The 18554-nt window shown below is 40.6% G+C and overlaps 1 protein-coding gene across 19 annotated transcripts in view; it reads right to left on the bottom strand.

Moving 5' to 3' along the window:
• ZEB1 (zinc finger E-box binding homeobox 1) overlaps positions 1-18554 on the bottom strand; it is a 182242-nt gene that overhangs the window by 25210 nt on the left and 138478 nt on the right. For 9 of the 19 annotated variants that reach the window (XM_070056086.2, XM_051821680.3, XM_070056085.2 and 6 more), the window contains one exon: positions 1223-1384. Coding sequence is in view for 9 of the 19 variants with exons in the window: in XM_051821680.3 (XP_051677640.3) it covers positions 1223-1384 (162 nt within the window). In the remaining 10 variants the exon portion in view is untranslated. Of the gene's footprint in view, positions 1-1222; positions 1385-9706; positions 9770-18554 lie in introns of all 19 variants that reach the window. The other 10 variants (XM_070056087.2, XM_051821677.3, XM_089311880.1 and 7 more) reach the window with 2 other exon arrangements.

The raw sequence follows: 18554 nt of genomic DNA, 5'->3' as shown, positions 1-18554 counted from the left end.
CTGCTGTGGCCAGGGAGTGCAGTGGAGGATGGCCCAAGTGCTTGGGCCCTGCACCCCATGGGAGACCAGGAGAAGCACCTGGCTCCTGCCTTCGGATCAGCGCGGTGCGCCAGCCGCAGTGGCCATTGGAGGGTGAACCAACGGCAAAGGAAGACCTTTCTCTCTGTCTCTCTCTCTCTCTCTCTCTCGCTGTCCACTCTGCCTGTCAAAAAAAAGAAAACTACTGCTTCTTCAGGGTGAAATGGTAACAAGTTTTCTACAGCAGAAACAAATCCCATTGAAGCCAGTAACCATGAAGCCTCCAAACACGCAGAGACCCACAGAGCTCTGGTGATTCGGCTGAGACGTAGTGTCCCCAGGGGCAGCACTCTCTTCTCCAGAGATGTGTCCCTTGGCCATGGGGAGGGCAGTTCTGGAGCAGCCTCTCTACTGGTATGTCCTCCGTCACTCACTCAGTTTCAGAAAATCCTGCTTTTCCACAGTCGGTTCATGACTGGGAGGCGACTGCTAGTTTCCTCCTGGGAACTCAGAGTGCATTCTGGGAACACCAAGTTAAGTCTGTCTGCGCAGCTGGGAACCCTGGAGAAGTCAAACCCAATGCAGGACCTTATTACTTCGAGAGCTCTTAAAACGTTTCAAGAGACTTCGGAGCTCTGGTGCAGATCCTGCATGAAAGGTCTTACAGGAACATCTGCACGTCACTGCCAGCTGTTGCTACGCCTGGACGGGCGGAATGACCACCTATGTTTTTCAGGACGGCCTGAGCATGCTTGTTTGGTTTTTCTTTATATGTCCTCCACTCTTTACCTGCTGACTCCTCTACTGTATGAGAGCAGACGAAAGCCAACATAGAAAAATCCCCGTCTGTGCATAGTGTGTCTTGAACAAGACAGCCATGTTTTGCTGGCTCACAGTGCGGCAGGGCAGTGAGGGTCAGGCTAGTTCTCACCTCTACTGCCTGCTGCGGGTGAGGAAGTAGAAGCTGACGCACAGGCACTGTTCTCAGCGTTTCACATGCAGTGGCACTGCCACCACACACACGAGCAGCTGATGATTTAATGCTGTCCTGTCATCCTGGACAACGACCCATTGATAAAACAGGTTACTCCCAACAGTCACATGTGAACAGCTTCAGTTCTCAAGAATGTTCCCAACAGTAGAGCAACAGAAACCACCATCCTTCCAAGAGGGGGAAAACCCACTGCTATCAAGTCCCACTTACCATTCTCATCCTGACCACTGGCTTCTGGTGTGCCCTGCCTCTGGTCCTCTTCAGGCGCCTCGGGATAGATGACGGCCGTGTCTTGTTGTTGCAGGAACTCTTCAACGTTAGGATCATGGTTTTGCTCATTTTCTGCATCCGAGTCACAATCGTCTTCTTTTACTGAAAGAAATGCACACTTTATAAAAAGCAATTTCACTACTAAGTTGTGACACAACTTTTCAAAACAAGAAACTATCCTGACAGACATGATTGTTCTTGAATTTGTAGAAAATACTTACTGAAAACTCAAAATGAACTCTATTCATTCTGTTGTAATCTTTAAGAAGTTATTTTGCTTTATAAATTTAAATATTAAAATGCATGGAATCTTCTGGTATCTTTTAGTCTTTATAGCCATTTAATTTTCTTAAGAAGAAAAACAGAGGTGATATATTTAACTGGATTCTTTGCTTCTCAATTAACGATGCAACAAGGAAAAATGAAAACTTCAGTTCTCAAAGATCACCCACCCAGCTACCTACCGTATCTATTTAAAGTTTAAACCTCAATCCATGCCACACAGTCCAGTTCTGTGACTTCCTAGATAACAGCTTTAGTAATTATCTACAGTAAGAAATATTTAAGTGAAAGGTATCAAGTCAACTAAAATTGCTTCTTCCCTCCTCTAGTTGTCACCCACAAAGAAGACTATTCTCTCTCCATTTCTGCCTCAGGAAATATTTGACCATGGGATCTAGGGTGAGGTTATAAAGATTAAGGAGCCCAGGGTTTCGCTGTGAGCAGGCAGCCCAGTTCCCCAAGCAGATCGCTGTGTGTGTCTCTCCCATGCTGGGGTACCTGTGAGGATTGAGTGGGCTTACTTCTTTAGAGACTTCACACTGAAGGGCCAGTTCTAAATGTTAAAACAGCACTCCCCAGCAGGCTCAACTGTGCCAAATCAAAACGGTGATGTATGGATAACTTTTTGTTCAATGGTTATTAAAAAATCTCGCTGAGCCTCCTGCCCAGTAGTAGTAACTATCTTCCTCAGAGTGGCTGCTGATTAAAACCTGGGAATCCATGACACAGTGTTAATGGTGAGCCATACTTTTTTCCTCTCCTTCCTAATACTGTTATCAATTATTTAGCATCTGCTGTATACGGAAATCACACATGCACTGTATCATGCAGTTCGTGCCAGCAGTCACCAGACTGGGGTTACTGGATGCAGGGGTGAGTGAAGACTCTGAAGAGGGGAGCTGATTGTGTCAGTTTTAAGGAAATCAGCTTCCAGGTCTGCAGCTCCCATGTTCGCTCTTTCTTAGGGGTGTGAAGGCTCTCTCCGCTCTTCCTTTTCCATAGTGCCCCTTGCTCTCATTTTCTTCAACGGGGAAAAAACAGAGAAAGGCACATTCTTCAATCTGTCCATTACATTAACACGGTATCTTGTCTTGGAGGGTAAAAAATCTCTGGGGGCCAGTGGAGGACAGTACAATACTCTCCTCCGTTGGGCGGGGTGGATATCTGTACAACTGATCAAGGCTACATAAGATCACTCCAGGTCTTCCAGCTTCCTGTCATAGGGACTTCTGGTAGGCGAAGGCTGGGCAATTAGAATGGGAAGCGGAAATCAACTACAGAGGAATGGTCTTCCTTTAATGGCCTCACCTGTGCCACCCTCTCACTACCAGGAGAAGACTCACTGCTCTGCAGGGGGCTGATGAGTGCACAACAAAGATCCTCCCCAGACACCAGTCGTCCTTCCTGTTCTGTCACAAGCTGAACCCTGAGCACTGCCGAATAAGCCACTGGGAAGAACGGAGAGTCTTTCCAACACAAGTTCAAACTGTCCCATTAAACCAGGGCAAACCTCATGGATGAAATTTAGATTTTATGCGATTTCTTACAGATTCCATGTAGATTTGGAAATAGTCAAAACGTCATCAAACAATAACATAAAATATTAATTTCAATTAAGCAATCTCCATCTTATGTTAGGCTTTCCCATGTCCTAGTAACAAAACTTATGTCTACTCATCGAGATAAAATTTTCAAGTAGTAGACACTTTTTTAGAGTTAGTCTGATTTTTATGCATGAATTTTGCTCCTTCCGTAAGTTAGAAGCTTACCTGTACACGCATTCATTCTAAAGGTACTCATTTGGAGACAAAAATTTTTTAAATAAGTGATAAAAATTAGACCTATGCCATCTTAATCTTGATTTTACTATTACTTCATCAATTTTATAAGATACTTTTACTTATACCTTGTACATTTTTCATTCTATATAACTTATATAGAAGGGTACTTCAAAAAGTTTATGAAAAATTAAAGGTAATTTTATTTTCATGCAAAAATTTTTGAAATTCATGCACAGTTCATAGTAAGCATTTTTGAAGAATCCTTATATACATGGATTTCAGAAATTTTTTGCATGAAAAATAAACTTCTAATTTCATTTTTCACAAACTTTTTGAAGTACCCTCATTCTTACTGAAGAAATTCTATAAAATTTATAAACAGTTATTTATTTCAAATGGGAAAATGACACTTTGTTTTTCCTTTCAATGACAGAACTGATTCGGCTGATTGGTGTGACAGTAATAACTGGCTTTGCTAATTATGTTATTGGGTAGAAATCTTCCAGAAATGGGATGAACTACTGATCAAAAGGTATTGCATCTAGCAAAACAAAAGGATTTTTATTACCAACGTGTTAGCAAGAGACACTGAAATTAGCCATATTTAAATTTTTCCAACCATTTTTGAACTGCTATAGATACTACATGCCTCTTTGTGAGGAAGCAAAGAAACCACAAAACAGGTATCATTGGTCCTTGCTAAGTAAAGTCCTTCTGTACATGTTCAAGGAAACGTGGGACCAAATGATTTTAATGACTGAGAAACAAATCCTTTGTAAACTAGGTGTTTATAATTTTTGTTTTCAACAAAATTGATGGAGTACTTAACTGAATTGTTAGTTGGCAAGACATTAAAATATTTTTATTGATAATCATAATCCTCGGCATTAAAATACTTCATTGATCAATAACCCTAACTAATAGCATATAATTCTGAAGCTACATAAAGAATCTAGTAACTCAGCCAGAACAAAAAACCTCCTCTTTTATTTTACAATAAGGTTATCTCAATGCTAAACAAAAACTGAAATAGAATTATTAAATGCTGAATATTTTCTTTCTAGAAGTAAGTGACATTAAGCTATTGATATATGAAATAACTGAAAAATGTCTCAGCTCTTTTAATCTCATTTCCATAACATTTTAGTAATTATTTATTAAAAATATAAATATATTTATATTATGACCAACTGTGAACTACTAATAAGTGAGAAATAAATCTAGTTTATTTTAAATCTTCAAGGTTTTTTTGGTCCCTGGAAAGTAAAGAGAAACTTTAATTTCAATTTAAATACATATCTTCTTATAAAAAATATGCAGTTGATCAAAAATGCCTTCAACCAGGCAACGTATGTTGTTAGCATATAATTCTACTGGGTATATGGAATAAAAGTAAGAGTTCAAGGAGTAAACATTATGATGTAACATTTCTGACGATTTCAAGAACTCATTCATATTTCTTTTTTTTTTTTTTTTTTTTTTTTTTTTTTTTTTTTTTGACAGGCAGAGTGGACAGTGAGAGAGAGAGACAGAGAGAAAGGTCTTCCTTTTGCCGTTGGTTCACCCTCCAATGGCCGCCCTGGCCTGCGCGCTGCGGCCGGCGCACCGCGCTGATCCGATGGCAGGAGCCAGGAGTCAGGTGCTTTTTCCTGGTCTCCCATGGGGTGCAGGGCCCAAGCACCTGGGCCATCCTCCACTGCACTCCCTGGCCACAGCAGAGGGCTGGCCTGGAAGAGGGGCAACCGGGACAGAATCCGGCGCCCCGACCAGGACTAGAACCCGGTGTGCCAGCGCCGCTAGGCGGAGGATTAGCCTAGTGAGCCGCGGCGCTGGCCCATTCATATTTCTTAAAAAATGACTCATAGGAGGTATTAAGTTGCCTTAGAGTCCACATTCAAGAGTGATACTAAAAATGCCAACGCTTTTAATGTGCCAGAAATTATTCCCAATTACTCACAACTGAAACTAGGAGTTTTGTGAGGCAGCATATACTCAGTTCACATACTAAAAGCTTTGGGGGGGGTCAGAGGGTTGTTGTGAAGATTAAATTAACATAGTAATGTGCTTATTGGAACTGCACTTAGCACTTATTAACGCTATGTAATTGTTAGCTATTTTCTTACAGCAATCCTGCGAGACGAACATCACAATATCGCAATGAAGTCTTTTTTCAAAGAAGAAACAGAGTTAGGAAAGTTAGCTTTCCCGTGACCACAGAGGAAACAAGTACCTATCAGAGCGCACGACTGGCTACTAGTGTCTGCTACCAACTGCAGGCTCTTTCCACTAAACCCCACTCTCCACAAGTCTGCATTAGCAAGCCCAATTTCAAGCTGAGAACAGGAATTCTGCCGTTTTATCCATAAAATATACAGTATTATACAGTGCATCTTGTGAACATAGCAATTATAAAGCAAATAATTTCCTTAAGACTGATAAACCGGGGCTGGTGTTCCGGTGTAGTGCGTAACGTTGCCATCTATGACACTGTCATTCCATAGGGGCGCCAGTTCCTGTCTGCATGCTCCAGGACAGGAACTTCTGATCCAGCTCTCTGCCGTGGCCTGGGAAAGCAGTGGAGGATGGCCCACGTCCTTGGGCCCCTGCACAAGGAGACCCCGAGGAAGCTCCTAGCTCCTGGCTTTGGCCTGGCCCTAGCCATTGCATCCATCTGGGAGTAAACCAGTAGATGGAAGATCACTCTTTCTTTCTCTGTCTGTCTGTCTCTCTTTCTCTCTTTCTCCTTTTCTCTATGTAACTCTGGCTTTCAAATAAGTAAATAGATCTTTAAAAAAATTGCTAAACTTAATGTTTATATTAGAGAGGAGCAAGTGTACTGAATCATATGATGATAATTTGGCTTTGTTGTACATGAAAAACCTCAGAGCTGACTGACAAAGGATAGATTCCTAAGACTATAATCACTGGTCAAATGTAAAATTACAGCACTATAATCATAATTAGAGATGGCAACTATTTGTCATAAAGATTTTTTTTTTTTAGCCAGAAATATTCGTATAAGAGTGTACTTTAGAAAATATGTGGAAGGGCCGGTTGTGATGAAGCAGGCTGTCACTGCTTGTAATGCCTACATCCCATATCAAAATCCCAGTTTAAGTCTCGGCTGCTCCACTTCTGATCCAGCTTCCTGCTAATGAGGCTGGAAAGGCAGCAGAAGATGCCCAAGAGTGTGAGAGTGTGGACCCCTGCAATCCATGTGGGGGACCAGGATGGGGTTCCAGGCTCCTGGCTTCAGCCTAGCCCAGAACTAATGATGGTGACCACTGTACAATGCTTTTATCAGCTTATTAGTCCCTGCAACTCAAGGAAGCAACAAAAGCAAAGGTAAAATATAATTTTAAAGTTTAGCTGCTGGGGCCAGCGCTGTGGTGTCGTGGGTAAAACCACTATCTGCAGTGCCGGCATCCCATATGGGTACTGGTTTGAGTCCCGGCTGCTCCTCTTCCGATCCAGCTCTCCACTGTGGCCTGGGGAAGCAGCAGAAGATGGCCCAAGTCCTTGGGCCCCTGCACCCATGTGGGAGACCCAGAAGAAGCTCCTGGCTTCGGATCAGTGCAGTTCTGGCCATTGTGGCCAATTGGGGAGTGAACCAGCGGATGGAAGATTTCTCTCTCTCTCTCTGCCTCTCCTTCTCTCTCTGTGTAACTCTGACTTTCAAGTAAATAAATAAATCTTTTTTTAAAAAAAGTTTAACTGCTTAAAAGCCTTTAAAGTTCAATTTCCATCTTCCTGAGAGTGACAGTTATTGGAGCTTTAGTACACATTTGCTTACTCCTAACTCCCCATGCTCCAGGAAATAACACAGCAGGTCATCTTCCTGTGGGTGGGGGAGACCTCACACGTTGGCAGCAACTTTGGTTAATATAAGGTTACCCTGTTTCTGGATATCATTTCTTTTCATTTTCTTCGGCAGGGCAGGGGTGGATTATGTACTATTTAGTACTTCAAACTGAAATAATTCATTTCTGTTTACAGTGAAGAGCGAATTGTGAAATAAAAAACTGTGAATGTCTTTTTTGAGAGTATTTTGTCTAGAAGGGCAAATGGCCTTCTGTAATTCTGATAACATTCTGAAAAGAGCAACAGAAACACTTTTGTGTTCATTAATATAACCATTCTGTTAATAACAAATACCCAGTTTAAATATTTTATACAATCTGCAGGTTCGCATGGCAAATATTTGATAATAACATATCTGAATACATTATTCATGCAAGTTACACAATACCTAGTTCAGAGCAGAATATGAAATCTTGGGCTGCAGGCAAATCATCACGTACTCCAGTGTGACTTGGTTAATTTACTCTGTTTAATGGAACGGAATGACAAGTATAGGAGTGCTAATGTTTATATCACAGATGAAAACCTATTTTTATATGTCTTACCCATGATCTACACTCATCGTACATGGTACAGGAAAAGACACTTTATTAGGTTCTATGCAAAATTTCTAAAATGTACTGCAAGGTTAAAAAAGTATACAGATGTTAAGCCACAGAGAAGAAAAAATTTAATTAAAAGTATATGGGCCGGCGCCGCGGCTCACTAGGCTAATCCTCCGCCTGCGGCACCAGCACACCGGGTTCTAGTCCTGGTCGGGGCGCCGGATTCTGTCCCGGTTGCCCCTCTTCCAGGCCAGCTCTCTGCTGTGGCCAGGGAGTGCAGTGGAGGATGGCCTAAGTGCTTGGGCCCTGCACCCCATGGGAGACCAGGATAAGTACCTGGCTCCTGCCATCAGATCAGCGCAGTGCACCAGCCGCGGCGGCCATTGGAGGGTGAACCAACGGCAAAGGAAGACCTTTCTGTCTCTCTCTCTCTCACTGTCCACTCTGCCTGTCCAAAAAAAAAAAAAAAAAAAAAAAAGTATATGACAAAGGGGTCAGCGCTGTGGCGTAGTAGGTTAAGCCTCTGCCGGTGGCACCAGCATCCCATATGGGTGCCGGTTCATGACCCGGCTGCTCTTCTTCCCATCCAGCTCTCTGGTAATGGCCTTGGAAAGCAGTGGAAGATGGCCCAAATGCTTGAGACCCCACACCCACATGGCAGATCTGGAAGAAGTTTCTGGCTCCTGGCTCGGATAGGCCCAGCTCCTGCCATTGTGGCTATTTAGGGAGTAAACCAGCAGACAGAAGACCTCTCTCTTTACTTCTCAAATAATAAATAAATATTTAAAATATATATATGGGGGTCAGTGTTGCGGTGCAGTGGGTTAATGCCCTGGCCTGAAGTGTCGGCATCCCATATGGGAGCCAGTTCGAGACCTGCCTGCTCTACTTCCAATCCAGTTCTCTGGTATGGCCTGGGAAAGCAGTAAAAAAATGGCATAATGAGTATATGGGCGATGGTTAGAGTCCTGGCTGCTCCTCTTCTGATCCAGCTCTCTGCTATGGCCTGGGAAAGCAGTAGAAGATGGCCCAAGTCCTTGGGCCCCTGCACCCGCTTGGAGACCTGGAGGAAGCTCCTGGCTCCTAGCTTCGAATTGGCACAGCTCCGGCTGTTGCGGCCAATTGGGGAGTGAACCATTGGATGGAAGACCTTTGTCTCTGTCTGTCTCTCTCTCTGTGTAACTCTGTCTTTCAAATAAATAAATGAATCTTTAATATATATATATATATATATGACAGAAGTATCTAGATCATGGTTGAATATATAAAACACAATTATCCTAATGTTTTAATAATTTGGAACTCATTTTTGGAGTTTACATTCTAACCGTTCTAGTTGACTTAAGGGACATAAAAAGAAGTGTCCAGTATTACCACATGTGAGAATGGTTTTCAGTTTTCCTCTCACTCTGTGGTCCTTAAAGCTGACCTGAATCCTTCCCAGGGGTAGAGCCTCCTCTCAGGGAGCAGGGACTTTCGGTCACCCAGAGGCCAGTGTTCTCGCTTACCACCACTCAACTTTCATTTCTGCCTTTTGCAATCACAGAAATCCCAAGAGAAGATCCTGCTTTCCTTGTCTGCTCGGCCATGTCCACACAACTCCTGAATGTGCACGGTTCTCATCTGGTTTGCTGCGTTTTTGTAGCTTAGGTTAGAAAAAAACTGGTAGAAGTTCAAGTTCTTACTCAAAATCTCGTTTTTTGGATTATCTATAGATTATAATTATCACCCTCATTGAATGGAAAATATTTTGTGTCTGCACATTTATATTGGATTTAAAGAATACTGACTTATAATTTTTGATGTAGTATATCATATGCCTAAGTCCTTGAACATTTAAGGAGGCCAAGATAAAAGAGGAGGCAACAGACCAATTCAGGACTCACAAATGCAAAACCAGTGCTACAAAAGCCCTCCTTCAAAGAGTGCAGAATCAAAGAATGGCAGCAGAGTACCTGTACATCCTGCTCCATCGGCCTGAGCTTCAGGCCCCAGGGTTTCTGACCCTTCCTTTCCTGCTGAAACCAAAGAACAAGAGATTAAAATAGATCCTTGTGCCACAAACATTTCAACTTCTAGAAATCTGAAAAGGAAACTTCCAGTACACATCTAGTCAATCTGGACTTGTTTCCTTTTATAAACCTGATAATGTGGCTACCTGCAGACGATTTTATCAAGTTCACAAAGGTATTTTAGAGAGCAAAATCAGTGCAGATTTAGATATAATTCTGGAATTATTCATATATTTGAAGGACAGGCTGAGTAACTGGTATCCAAAATGCTTGGCACCAAGAATGCTTTTGTTTTGGTGTTTTCAGACTTTGGAATATTTGCATGTATGGAATAAGCTACTGTGGGATGGGCCCTAATTCTAAACATGAAATTCATTTATGCTTCACACACATGCTGCATGCATAGCCCCTAGTAACCATAAAATACTCTTAGTGTGCCTCCATTAAAATATTTAGGGGGCTGGCACCGTGGTGCAGCAGGTTAATCCTCTGCTTGCGGCGTCAGCATCCCATGTGGGCACCATTTCTAGTCCTGGTCGCTCCTCTTCTACTCCAGCTCTCTGCTGTGGCCTCGGATAGCAATGGAGGATGGCCTGAGTGCTCGGGCCCCTGCACCTGCATGGGAGACCTGGATGAAGCTCCTGGCTTTGGATCAGCGCAGTTCCGACCGTTGCGGCCATTTGAGGAGTAAACCAACAGAAGGAAGACCTTTCTCTCTCTCTCTTTCACTGTCTGTAACTCTACCTGTCAAACAAATACATAACATCTTAAAAAAAAATATTTAGAGAGCTTACAATGCGTCCTGTGATGCCAGCACCCCTTGTGAGCACTGATTTGAGTCCCAGCTGCTCTGCGTCCAATCCACTTCTGTGCTAATGGCCTGGGAAAGCAGCACAAGATGGTCCAAGTACTCAGACCCCTGCCACCCATGTGGGAAACCCAGGTAGAGTTCCAGGCTCCTGACCCCAGCCTGGCCAAGCCTTGGCTGTTGAGGTCATTTGGGGAGTGACCCAGCGGATATAAGTGCACTCACTTGCACTCTTTTAACTCTGCCTTTCAAATAAATAAATAAATTTAAAAAAATAAAAATTTTGTTTTTACTCTATTTGAAAGGCAGAGAGACACAGAAAGAGACAGAGACAGACAGACAGCAATCTCTCATCTGCGGGTTTACTCCTCAAATGGCCACGATACCTGGGGCTGGGCCAACTTGAAGCCAGGAGCAAGGATCTCAGTCTGGGTTTCCCGTGTGGGTGGCAGGGACCCCTGTGTCTGCTACCTCCCAGGTGCACATCAGCAGGTAGCTAGAATTCAAAGTGGAGTTGGGACTCAAACCCAGGCGTCTGGATATGGGATGCAAGCATCCCAAGCTGCACCTGCATTTTGACTTTGATGTGTCACATGAGGTCAAGTGTGGAATTCTCCATGGCGTCAAGCGGGCATTCAAGAAGCTTCACATTTTGGAACATTTTGTAATTCAGATTTTCAAAATAGGGATGCTCAATGTGTTTAAGCAAACTAGGATTTTAGCAGTACTATAGAACAGCTCTTTCTACAGGCGCTAGGATTTTCCTCCATTTCTTCTGCAAAGAATAAATTTCTATGTTCTAGGTACTGCACTAAATGTTTATAAACAAATCATTTAACTTATAGAACAGTTTATGAGTTATACAAGAAAGAAAAAACTTCAGGTGTGGAGAAGTTAAGTAACTTGCCCATCGACTCACAGCTATTTGGTAGTAAAAGCAGAAACTGAACACGGGTCCGACTGCCTACAGAGCTCAGTTTTATACCCTGGTAGTCTCACTAGCGTACCAGGAAATCAGAACGAGGCTGAAGAGGATGTCACTGTGCCCAGAATAAACACCTTAGAACACCAGATTTTCTCTTTTCTCTATTAAGTATTCTAACTCCTGACAAATAGTAACACATAATAACAGGGATACTAATAAATATCTTAACTTTATTTTTAAAAAGTAAGCTCATCTTTCTTTTTAAAGAAATAATTATTTCATTAATTTGAGAGGCAGAGACAGAGTGAAAGCTTCTATTTGCTGGTTCACTGCCGAGATGTCTGTATCAGCCAGACCTAAGCCTTAGACAGCAAGCCGGGCACTGAAACTCCAAGCCTGCCAAGTCTGCCATATGGGAGCAGGGATCCAAGCACGCAGACCATCCCATGGTGCGCATCAACAGGAATCTGGAATTGGGAGTAGGGTCGGGACTCAACCCAGGCACTCTGATTTGGGGTGCTGGTGTCCTAAGCCATGGCTTAACTGCTGTGTCAAACGCTTGCCCCACCATGAAACATTTTCAGATGACTGGGATCCTCCCTTGCCACCTCTGTGTTTACAGTGGGTTCATTAACCTCTACGGAACAGTTCTAGAGTGAATATTTTGTATTACAATTAAATGCATACTTTTTGGCAAGCAGAAAATATGCTTCAATATTCAGGTAAAATTTATTTATTATAATAATTTATTAAAAACATGTATATATCAAAGGCATGAAGGAGTTAAAAACTGCTCTTTTTTAACTACAGCAGACTATCTGTCAGAATTATGATCAGAATACTTACAAAGTCATACTAAACAAAATGTAGCTACCTGCACCTCAATCAATCCCATTGAAGATGTCAGTCAAAAACTCTGACTTTGATTTCAATGAAGTCGGGGCACTCATCAAGTACAGCCTCACACTGCATTACCGCATGTACCTCTCCAAGTGCTCTGGATTGCTGGGTGAATGGATTCATCAGATTTCCTTTGCTCATTAATTCTTATACTAATACTTAAAGATGATCACTATACTAAAACAGTTCCAATATGCACACAGATTGTTAGATTAACATAAAAAACACTTTGCAAAGTCAAAGTTGACGAGAGTAATTTCTGCTGAAGAATTCTCATTTTATACTTCCCATCAGCAAACTGACAATATAAAAATCCTGGCACTGTGTTACAATACTGTAGGACGTGCCTCAGCGTTTGCTGTGTGTCTGCAAACCTCTAACATTCCCCCCTTCCCCACTCTAAAACATCCACTTAAACTGAACTAATAAACAGTGGGCCTGCTGGGTAATCAGGGATAGTAACAATTACCTAATACTGTATGTCTAGCTCTTTGTTTCTCCTCAAATGAAAATCAAAACAGGGAGTTACCACTTGCTAGATGGAACACGACACGGACACTACAGCCACACTCATAATGACACTCTGAACACAGACTTTCCCATTTATAATGATGACAGTTAAACAGAACTGTACTCCGATTACATGACTGCCTCATTTCTTCATCCCTCCACGCTCTGTTGGGATCTCAGCTTGGCTCTCTAGGTGAGCATGCAACAGCCTTCAGGTAGGGGCCCACACTCGGTTCCCAACATTTTAAAGCTAGGCGTTTCTACAGTTTCTCCCATTATTGGTGGTGAAGCTGAACACAGTTACTAAAGCAGTGTAGCCCAGCGAGAAGAGCGAATGTGCCCCGCTGCCCTGTACCAGGAATATACTTCTTCACTGCCCAGAGTCCCCAGGAACTGGCTCCTTCCTGCTCAGCACGCTGGTGGGGTGTTAATATTTTTCAAGCAGCTTCTCCTTCATGCGTTCTGATCCTACTTCTAGTTCAGGAAATCAACAGGATGTAAATGAGTAAAAACTACTGGACCTAATATTCTTTTCCCCATAAGACTTAATAATAACAACATGTGATGATTACTGGTGACCTAAATGCAAATGAAGAGGGAACATAAGAATATTCCCAAGGCTTTTGCCAAATTTCAAAGCAAATATATAAATGACAAAACTCCTGAGTAATAAAACACTGTTTTTTTTTTTCTCAAATGATGGTAAAATACAGCCTAGAAAATAAGTCAGGGAATAAGGCTCAACAATAAAAAGGGGGAAGAAAACCTACTGGTATGTGTAACAATCTAGCGAATCCATAAGAAATTATGGACGTTACATACTGCCTGACTTCATTCATGTAACATTCTTGAGAACTCACAAGGTTGAAAACAGAGAACAGCCATGAGAGACCGGGCAGACAGGCAGGAGAAAAGTGGGTGAAGAAGGAACCCAGGGAACTGTGCAGAGATAGAACTGTTGTGTATCCTGACAACTACATGCGAGTCCATGCTCTGCTGCTGTCCATTGTGGTTTTGCAAGACGTTACCCCTGGGGGACACAGGATCTCTGTATGATTTGTGAATCTGTAACTATTTGTGAATTACTTGATAACCTACAACTATTTTCACGTGAACAACTTAATTTTAAAAATAGGTCAAAGGCAAGTATCACAAATTGTTCATTTTAGCCGTAAGATGGAATTCCAAGTTGAAAAAAGATGGCAAATGCAATTCATTTTGATTAAAAATCTAGGAGACTTATTATCAGTTGCAGGATAAAACAGTTTAAAATATAAGACTAATTGTTTAGCACATGTGCTAAGTTAAGCTATAAGACTTGCATTTTTTTTTTTTGTTAGAGTTGAGGTTGGAGGGGGGAGAGAGAGAAAAACACAGATTTTCCATCTGCTGGTTCACTTCCCAAATGGCTGCAATGGCAGGGGCTGGGCAAGGATGAAGCCAGAAGCCAGGAGCTTCATCCAGGTCTCACACATGGGTGCAGGGTCCCAACGACTTGGGGCATCTTCTGCTGCTTTTCCCAGGTCATTAAGCAGTATCCAGGACTCGAAGTTGCACCCATATGGGATGTCGGTGTTACAAGTAGCAGCTTAACTGGTTACGGCCACATCTCTGGCCCCACATCTTTTACATTTGTATCAATCAGTGTATTTCTAGTCACTTCAAATATGTTCATGGGACTATTTTATAGCAGTCTCTAATAAGACATAGTAAGGAGCACAATGAATCAGATTGTCCATTCCTGGTTATTAGCCTTCTCTAAATGCATGTTCTGTTATTCCTACTCTGCTATCCTTGCTAAACGAAAATTATCCAAAAAAAATTCCAAAAAGGAAAGTTACCTAAAAACCAAACGTGAACACATTTCTGAATTCAAATTTAAAAGTGTTAAAACTTTGACTAGGGATGAGAACTTTCAGAGTACTTTCCTAGATAGCTTCATCCCCTTTCCCTTTTGTGTCTTCTAGTTTCGACATATTATATGAGGTTGAGCATTCCCAATCAAAAAACCTGAAATTCAGAATGACCCGAATTTTGCACTGCAAAAGCTTTATAAACTGAACTGATTATGGAATCACAACCTACAAGCTGGTTGAAACTCAGGGCTAGAATACAACTGAGTAAGTTCTCCACTAAATTAAAAGTATCAAAAACTCGCTACAAGATTTAAATGAGACCAAGACTCTTATAACATAGTATTCAAAATGTCCAAGATACAAATCAAAATTACTTGGCAGAGGAAGAACCAGGAAAGTCTCAACTTGCATGGGAAAAGATGACCAAAATATGACAACACTGAAGACACACAGACGTCAGAATTATCACATTTTTAAGGCAGCAATTATAAAAATGTCCCAGAAGTAAGGACGAATACTCTTTAAAAGATTGGAAGATAGACAGCCTCAGCAACTTCTTGACAAATGGAAGATATAAATAAGGACTAAAAGGAAATTTTAGAACTAAAAATACAACAACAAAAAAGTCTACAAATCACTGGATGAGCTTAATTGCCAAGTGCAGATGAAAGAGAAAAGAGCAGTGATCCTGTCAGTTAAGTCAATGGAAATTACCCAATTTGAAAAACAAAGAGTAAATGAGTTTTCTTGTTTAAATAAACAATCTCAGGGACGTGTAGAACAAAAATAAAATATCTAACATTTATGTCACTGGAGTACCAGAAGAGAACATGGTGCAGAAAAAAATATTGGAACAAATAGTTCCTAAGACCTTCCCATACGTCACAGGAGACATAAGCCAATAGATTCAAGAGGTTCACTGAACCTCCAACAGACAGATACCCCCAAATCTAGGCCCACATCTGCCACTCCAATGATGAAAGCCAAAGGTAAAAAGGAAAATTCTAAAAAGAACCAGAAGAAATGATTCAAAACTCTAATGGAGCCATGATGTAAGAGACTATAGATCTGTCATCAGAAATCATGGATTTCACAAGGAAATAAAACATTTTTAAAGTGCTCGAACAACAAAAATTGTAAACTCAAAACTTGTCAACCAGCGAAATATCCTTCAAGAATGAAGATAAAATCAAGACAGCCTCAGGTAAAGGAAAAGAGAGGTCTCTGCCAGCAGACTTGTTCCAAAACAACTGCTAAAGATCTTTAGAAAGGTGAAATTATATCTGAGATACTTAAAATGTCAGGAATGAAACAACAACAAAAATGATACAGTATATATGGCAACTACAAAACAAAGGAAGGATAACAATGAGACTATGATAAAGAAGTGAGGTTTCTACATTCCATTTGGGGTGGTAAAATACTAAGTAGACTGTAAACAGTCAGGTAGCAAAATTCTAATCCACACATCAACCACCCAAAACCCATGAAAGGTTGTAATAAAAATTAATTGATCAAAATGGAATATTAAAAAATAGTCTATGAAATAAAAGAAGTTAGGAAGAAGGCAAATGGAAAAAAAGAAAAAAATGTCAAGATGATAAAGCAAACTATAAACATAAAAATTATATTAAATATAAATGGCCTAAACAAGTCCATGAAGGAAGAGATTCTGTTGAAATAGATGAAACACATACATACACACACACACACTGCATCTACAAGACAAAAAATTCATATGAAATGTAATGGATATAGATGAGTTAGAAAGTAAGAGAATGAAAAACTATATTATACTACTCAAATACTAATCAAAAGATAGCTGAAGCGATCATACTAGTATCAGACAAAGAACTCTGAAGGTAAGAAAATTAACAGGGATAAAGAGAGCCATTGGACAATAATAAGAGGGTCAATTTCCTAAGAAAACACAACAGTCTTAAATATAATAGATTGGAAATAGAGACAAATCCACAATTATTACTGCAGACTTCAATACTCCTCTCATATTGATTGACACAGTATGTAGACAAAAAATCAGAAAGGATGTAGAAGAACTAGGCAACATTAGTCCAGTTAACAGCTGTAGAACACCCAACACAACAACAGAATTCATACTCTTTTCAATGCATACAGAACATTCTTGAAGACACATCATATTCAGGGTTATAAAACCAAAAAAATCATATAAAGTACATTCTATGACCCAAATTACCTTAAATGTATGTCAATAGTATAAAGATGACAAAAAAAATCCTCCAAACACTTGGAAATTATCGTACTTCTAAAGAATGCATGGATCAAAGAGGAAAAGGAAAAAAAAAGAATCAAAATTAGTCAGGTGGACAAGTTATAGCACTAAAAGCATGTGTTATAAAACCATGTCTCAAAAATTCTACGCTGGGGCCAGTGCTGTGGCATAGCGAGTAAAGCTACCACCTGTAGTACCGGCATCCCATATGGGTACCGATTTGAGTCCCGGCTGCTCCACTTTCAATTCAGCTCTCTGCTAAGGCCTGGGAAAGCAGCAGAAGATGGCCCAAGTCCTTGGGTCCCTGCACCCACATGGGAAGACCAGGAGGAAGATCCTGGCTCCTGGCTTCGGATTGGCACAGCTCTGGCCATTGTGGCCAATTGGGGAGTGAACTAGCGATGGAAGACTTCTCTTTCTCTCTCTGCCTCACCTTCTCTCTCTGTGTAACTCTGACTTTCAAATAAATATATAAATCTTTAAAAAAATTCTAAGCTGTCATGTCCAAAAATAACTAAATAAGTAAAGAGGAGCAAAATGAACCAAGAGCAAGTGAAAAGAAGGGAGTAGTAAAGATCAGAAATCATTAAATGTTAACACAGAAAAAGAGAGGAAGATCCAAGAAACAAGTGAAGTCAAGCAATATATAAGAAGAAAATGACCAAGCGAAGTGTTGGTTCGGTACCTAAACAGTGACTAACATATTCCATTGTATGAACAGGCCAAAGCAGCAAAGCCACACGATCATTTCAATTGATGCAGAAAATGCAGTAGGAAAAATACATCTATTTATGGTAAGAACTCTCAGCAAACTAGGAGTAGAGGGGAACTTACTCAATTTGATAAAGGGTATCAACAATAAAACCACAGGTATCCTTCTACTTAAGTACTGAATGCTGCCCCCTAAGACTAGAGAAAAAGACAGGCATATCCACCACCACTGCTCTTAAGGTTTTCAGTAAGTGAAAACAAATAAAAGGCATACACATTACAAAGGAAGAAATAACACTACTCTTGTTTTCAGAGGACAAAGTCATCTTCATAAATATCCTAAGAAATATCCCCAAATTGACTAAAAGTACAAAGTGAATTCAGAAAGTACACAGAATACCAAGTCAGCACACAAAAATAAATCATATTCACATTGTTATATGCTAACAATTAAAATTGGAAATTAAGAAAGAAAAAGCCAAGTCATTCATGATAATTCCTTTTTTCCTAAAAATAAACACAAAGATATAACTCTAACAAGACAAGTGACAATGACTTGTATTCTGAAACTCAAAACAGTGAGTTAAAAAATCAAAGATGACCAAAATAAAGATAGATATACCATATTCATGAATTGGAAGGCTCCTTAACATAAGATGTGAATTCTTCCCTAATTTATCTATAAATCAATTCAAATAAAAATCTCAATAGCATTATTTCCAATATAAATAACATTATTCTAAAATATAAAGGGAAAGGCAAAGCAACTACAATTGTGAAAACAATTTTTAAAAAGCAAAATAAACTAACTGGCCAATTTTAAGGCTTAC

The sequence above is a fragment of the Oryctolagus cuniculus genome, chromosome 13, assembly GCF_051225735.1.
Source record: "Oryctolagus cuniculus isolate XC-2025 breed Fujian yellow rabbit chromosome 13, ASM5122573v1, whole genome shotgun sequence".
NCBI lineage: Eukaryota > Metazoa > Chordata > Mammalia > Lagomorpha > Leporidae > Oryctolagus > Oryctolagus cuniculus.
The sequence above is the reverse complement of the archived record's forward strand: the minus strand, read 5'-3'. Positions and strand labels throughout refer to the sequence as shown.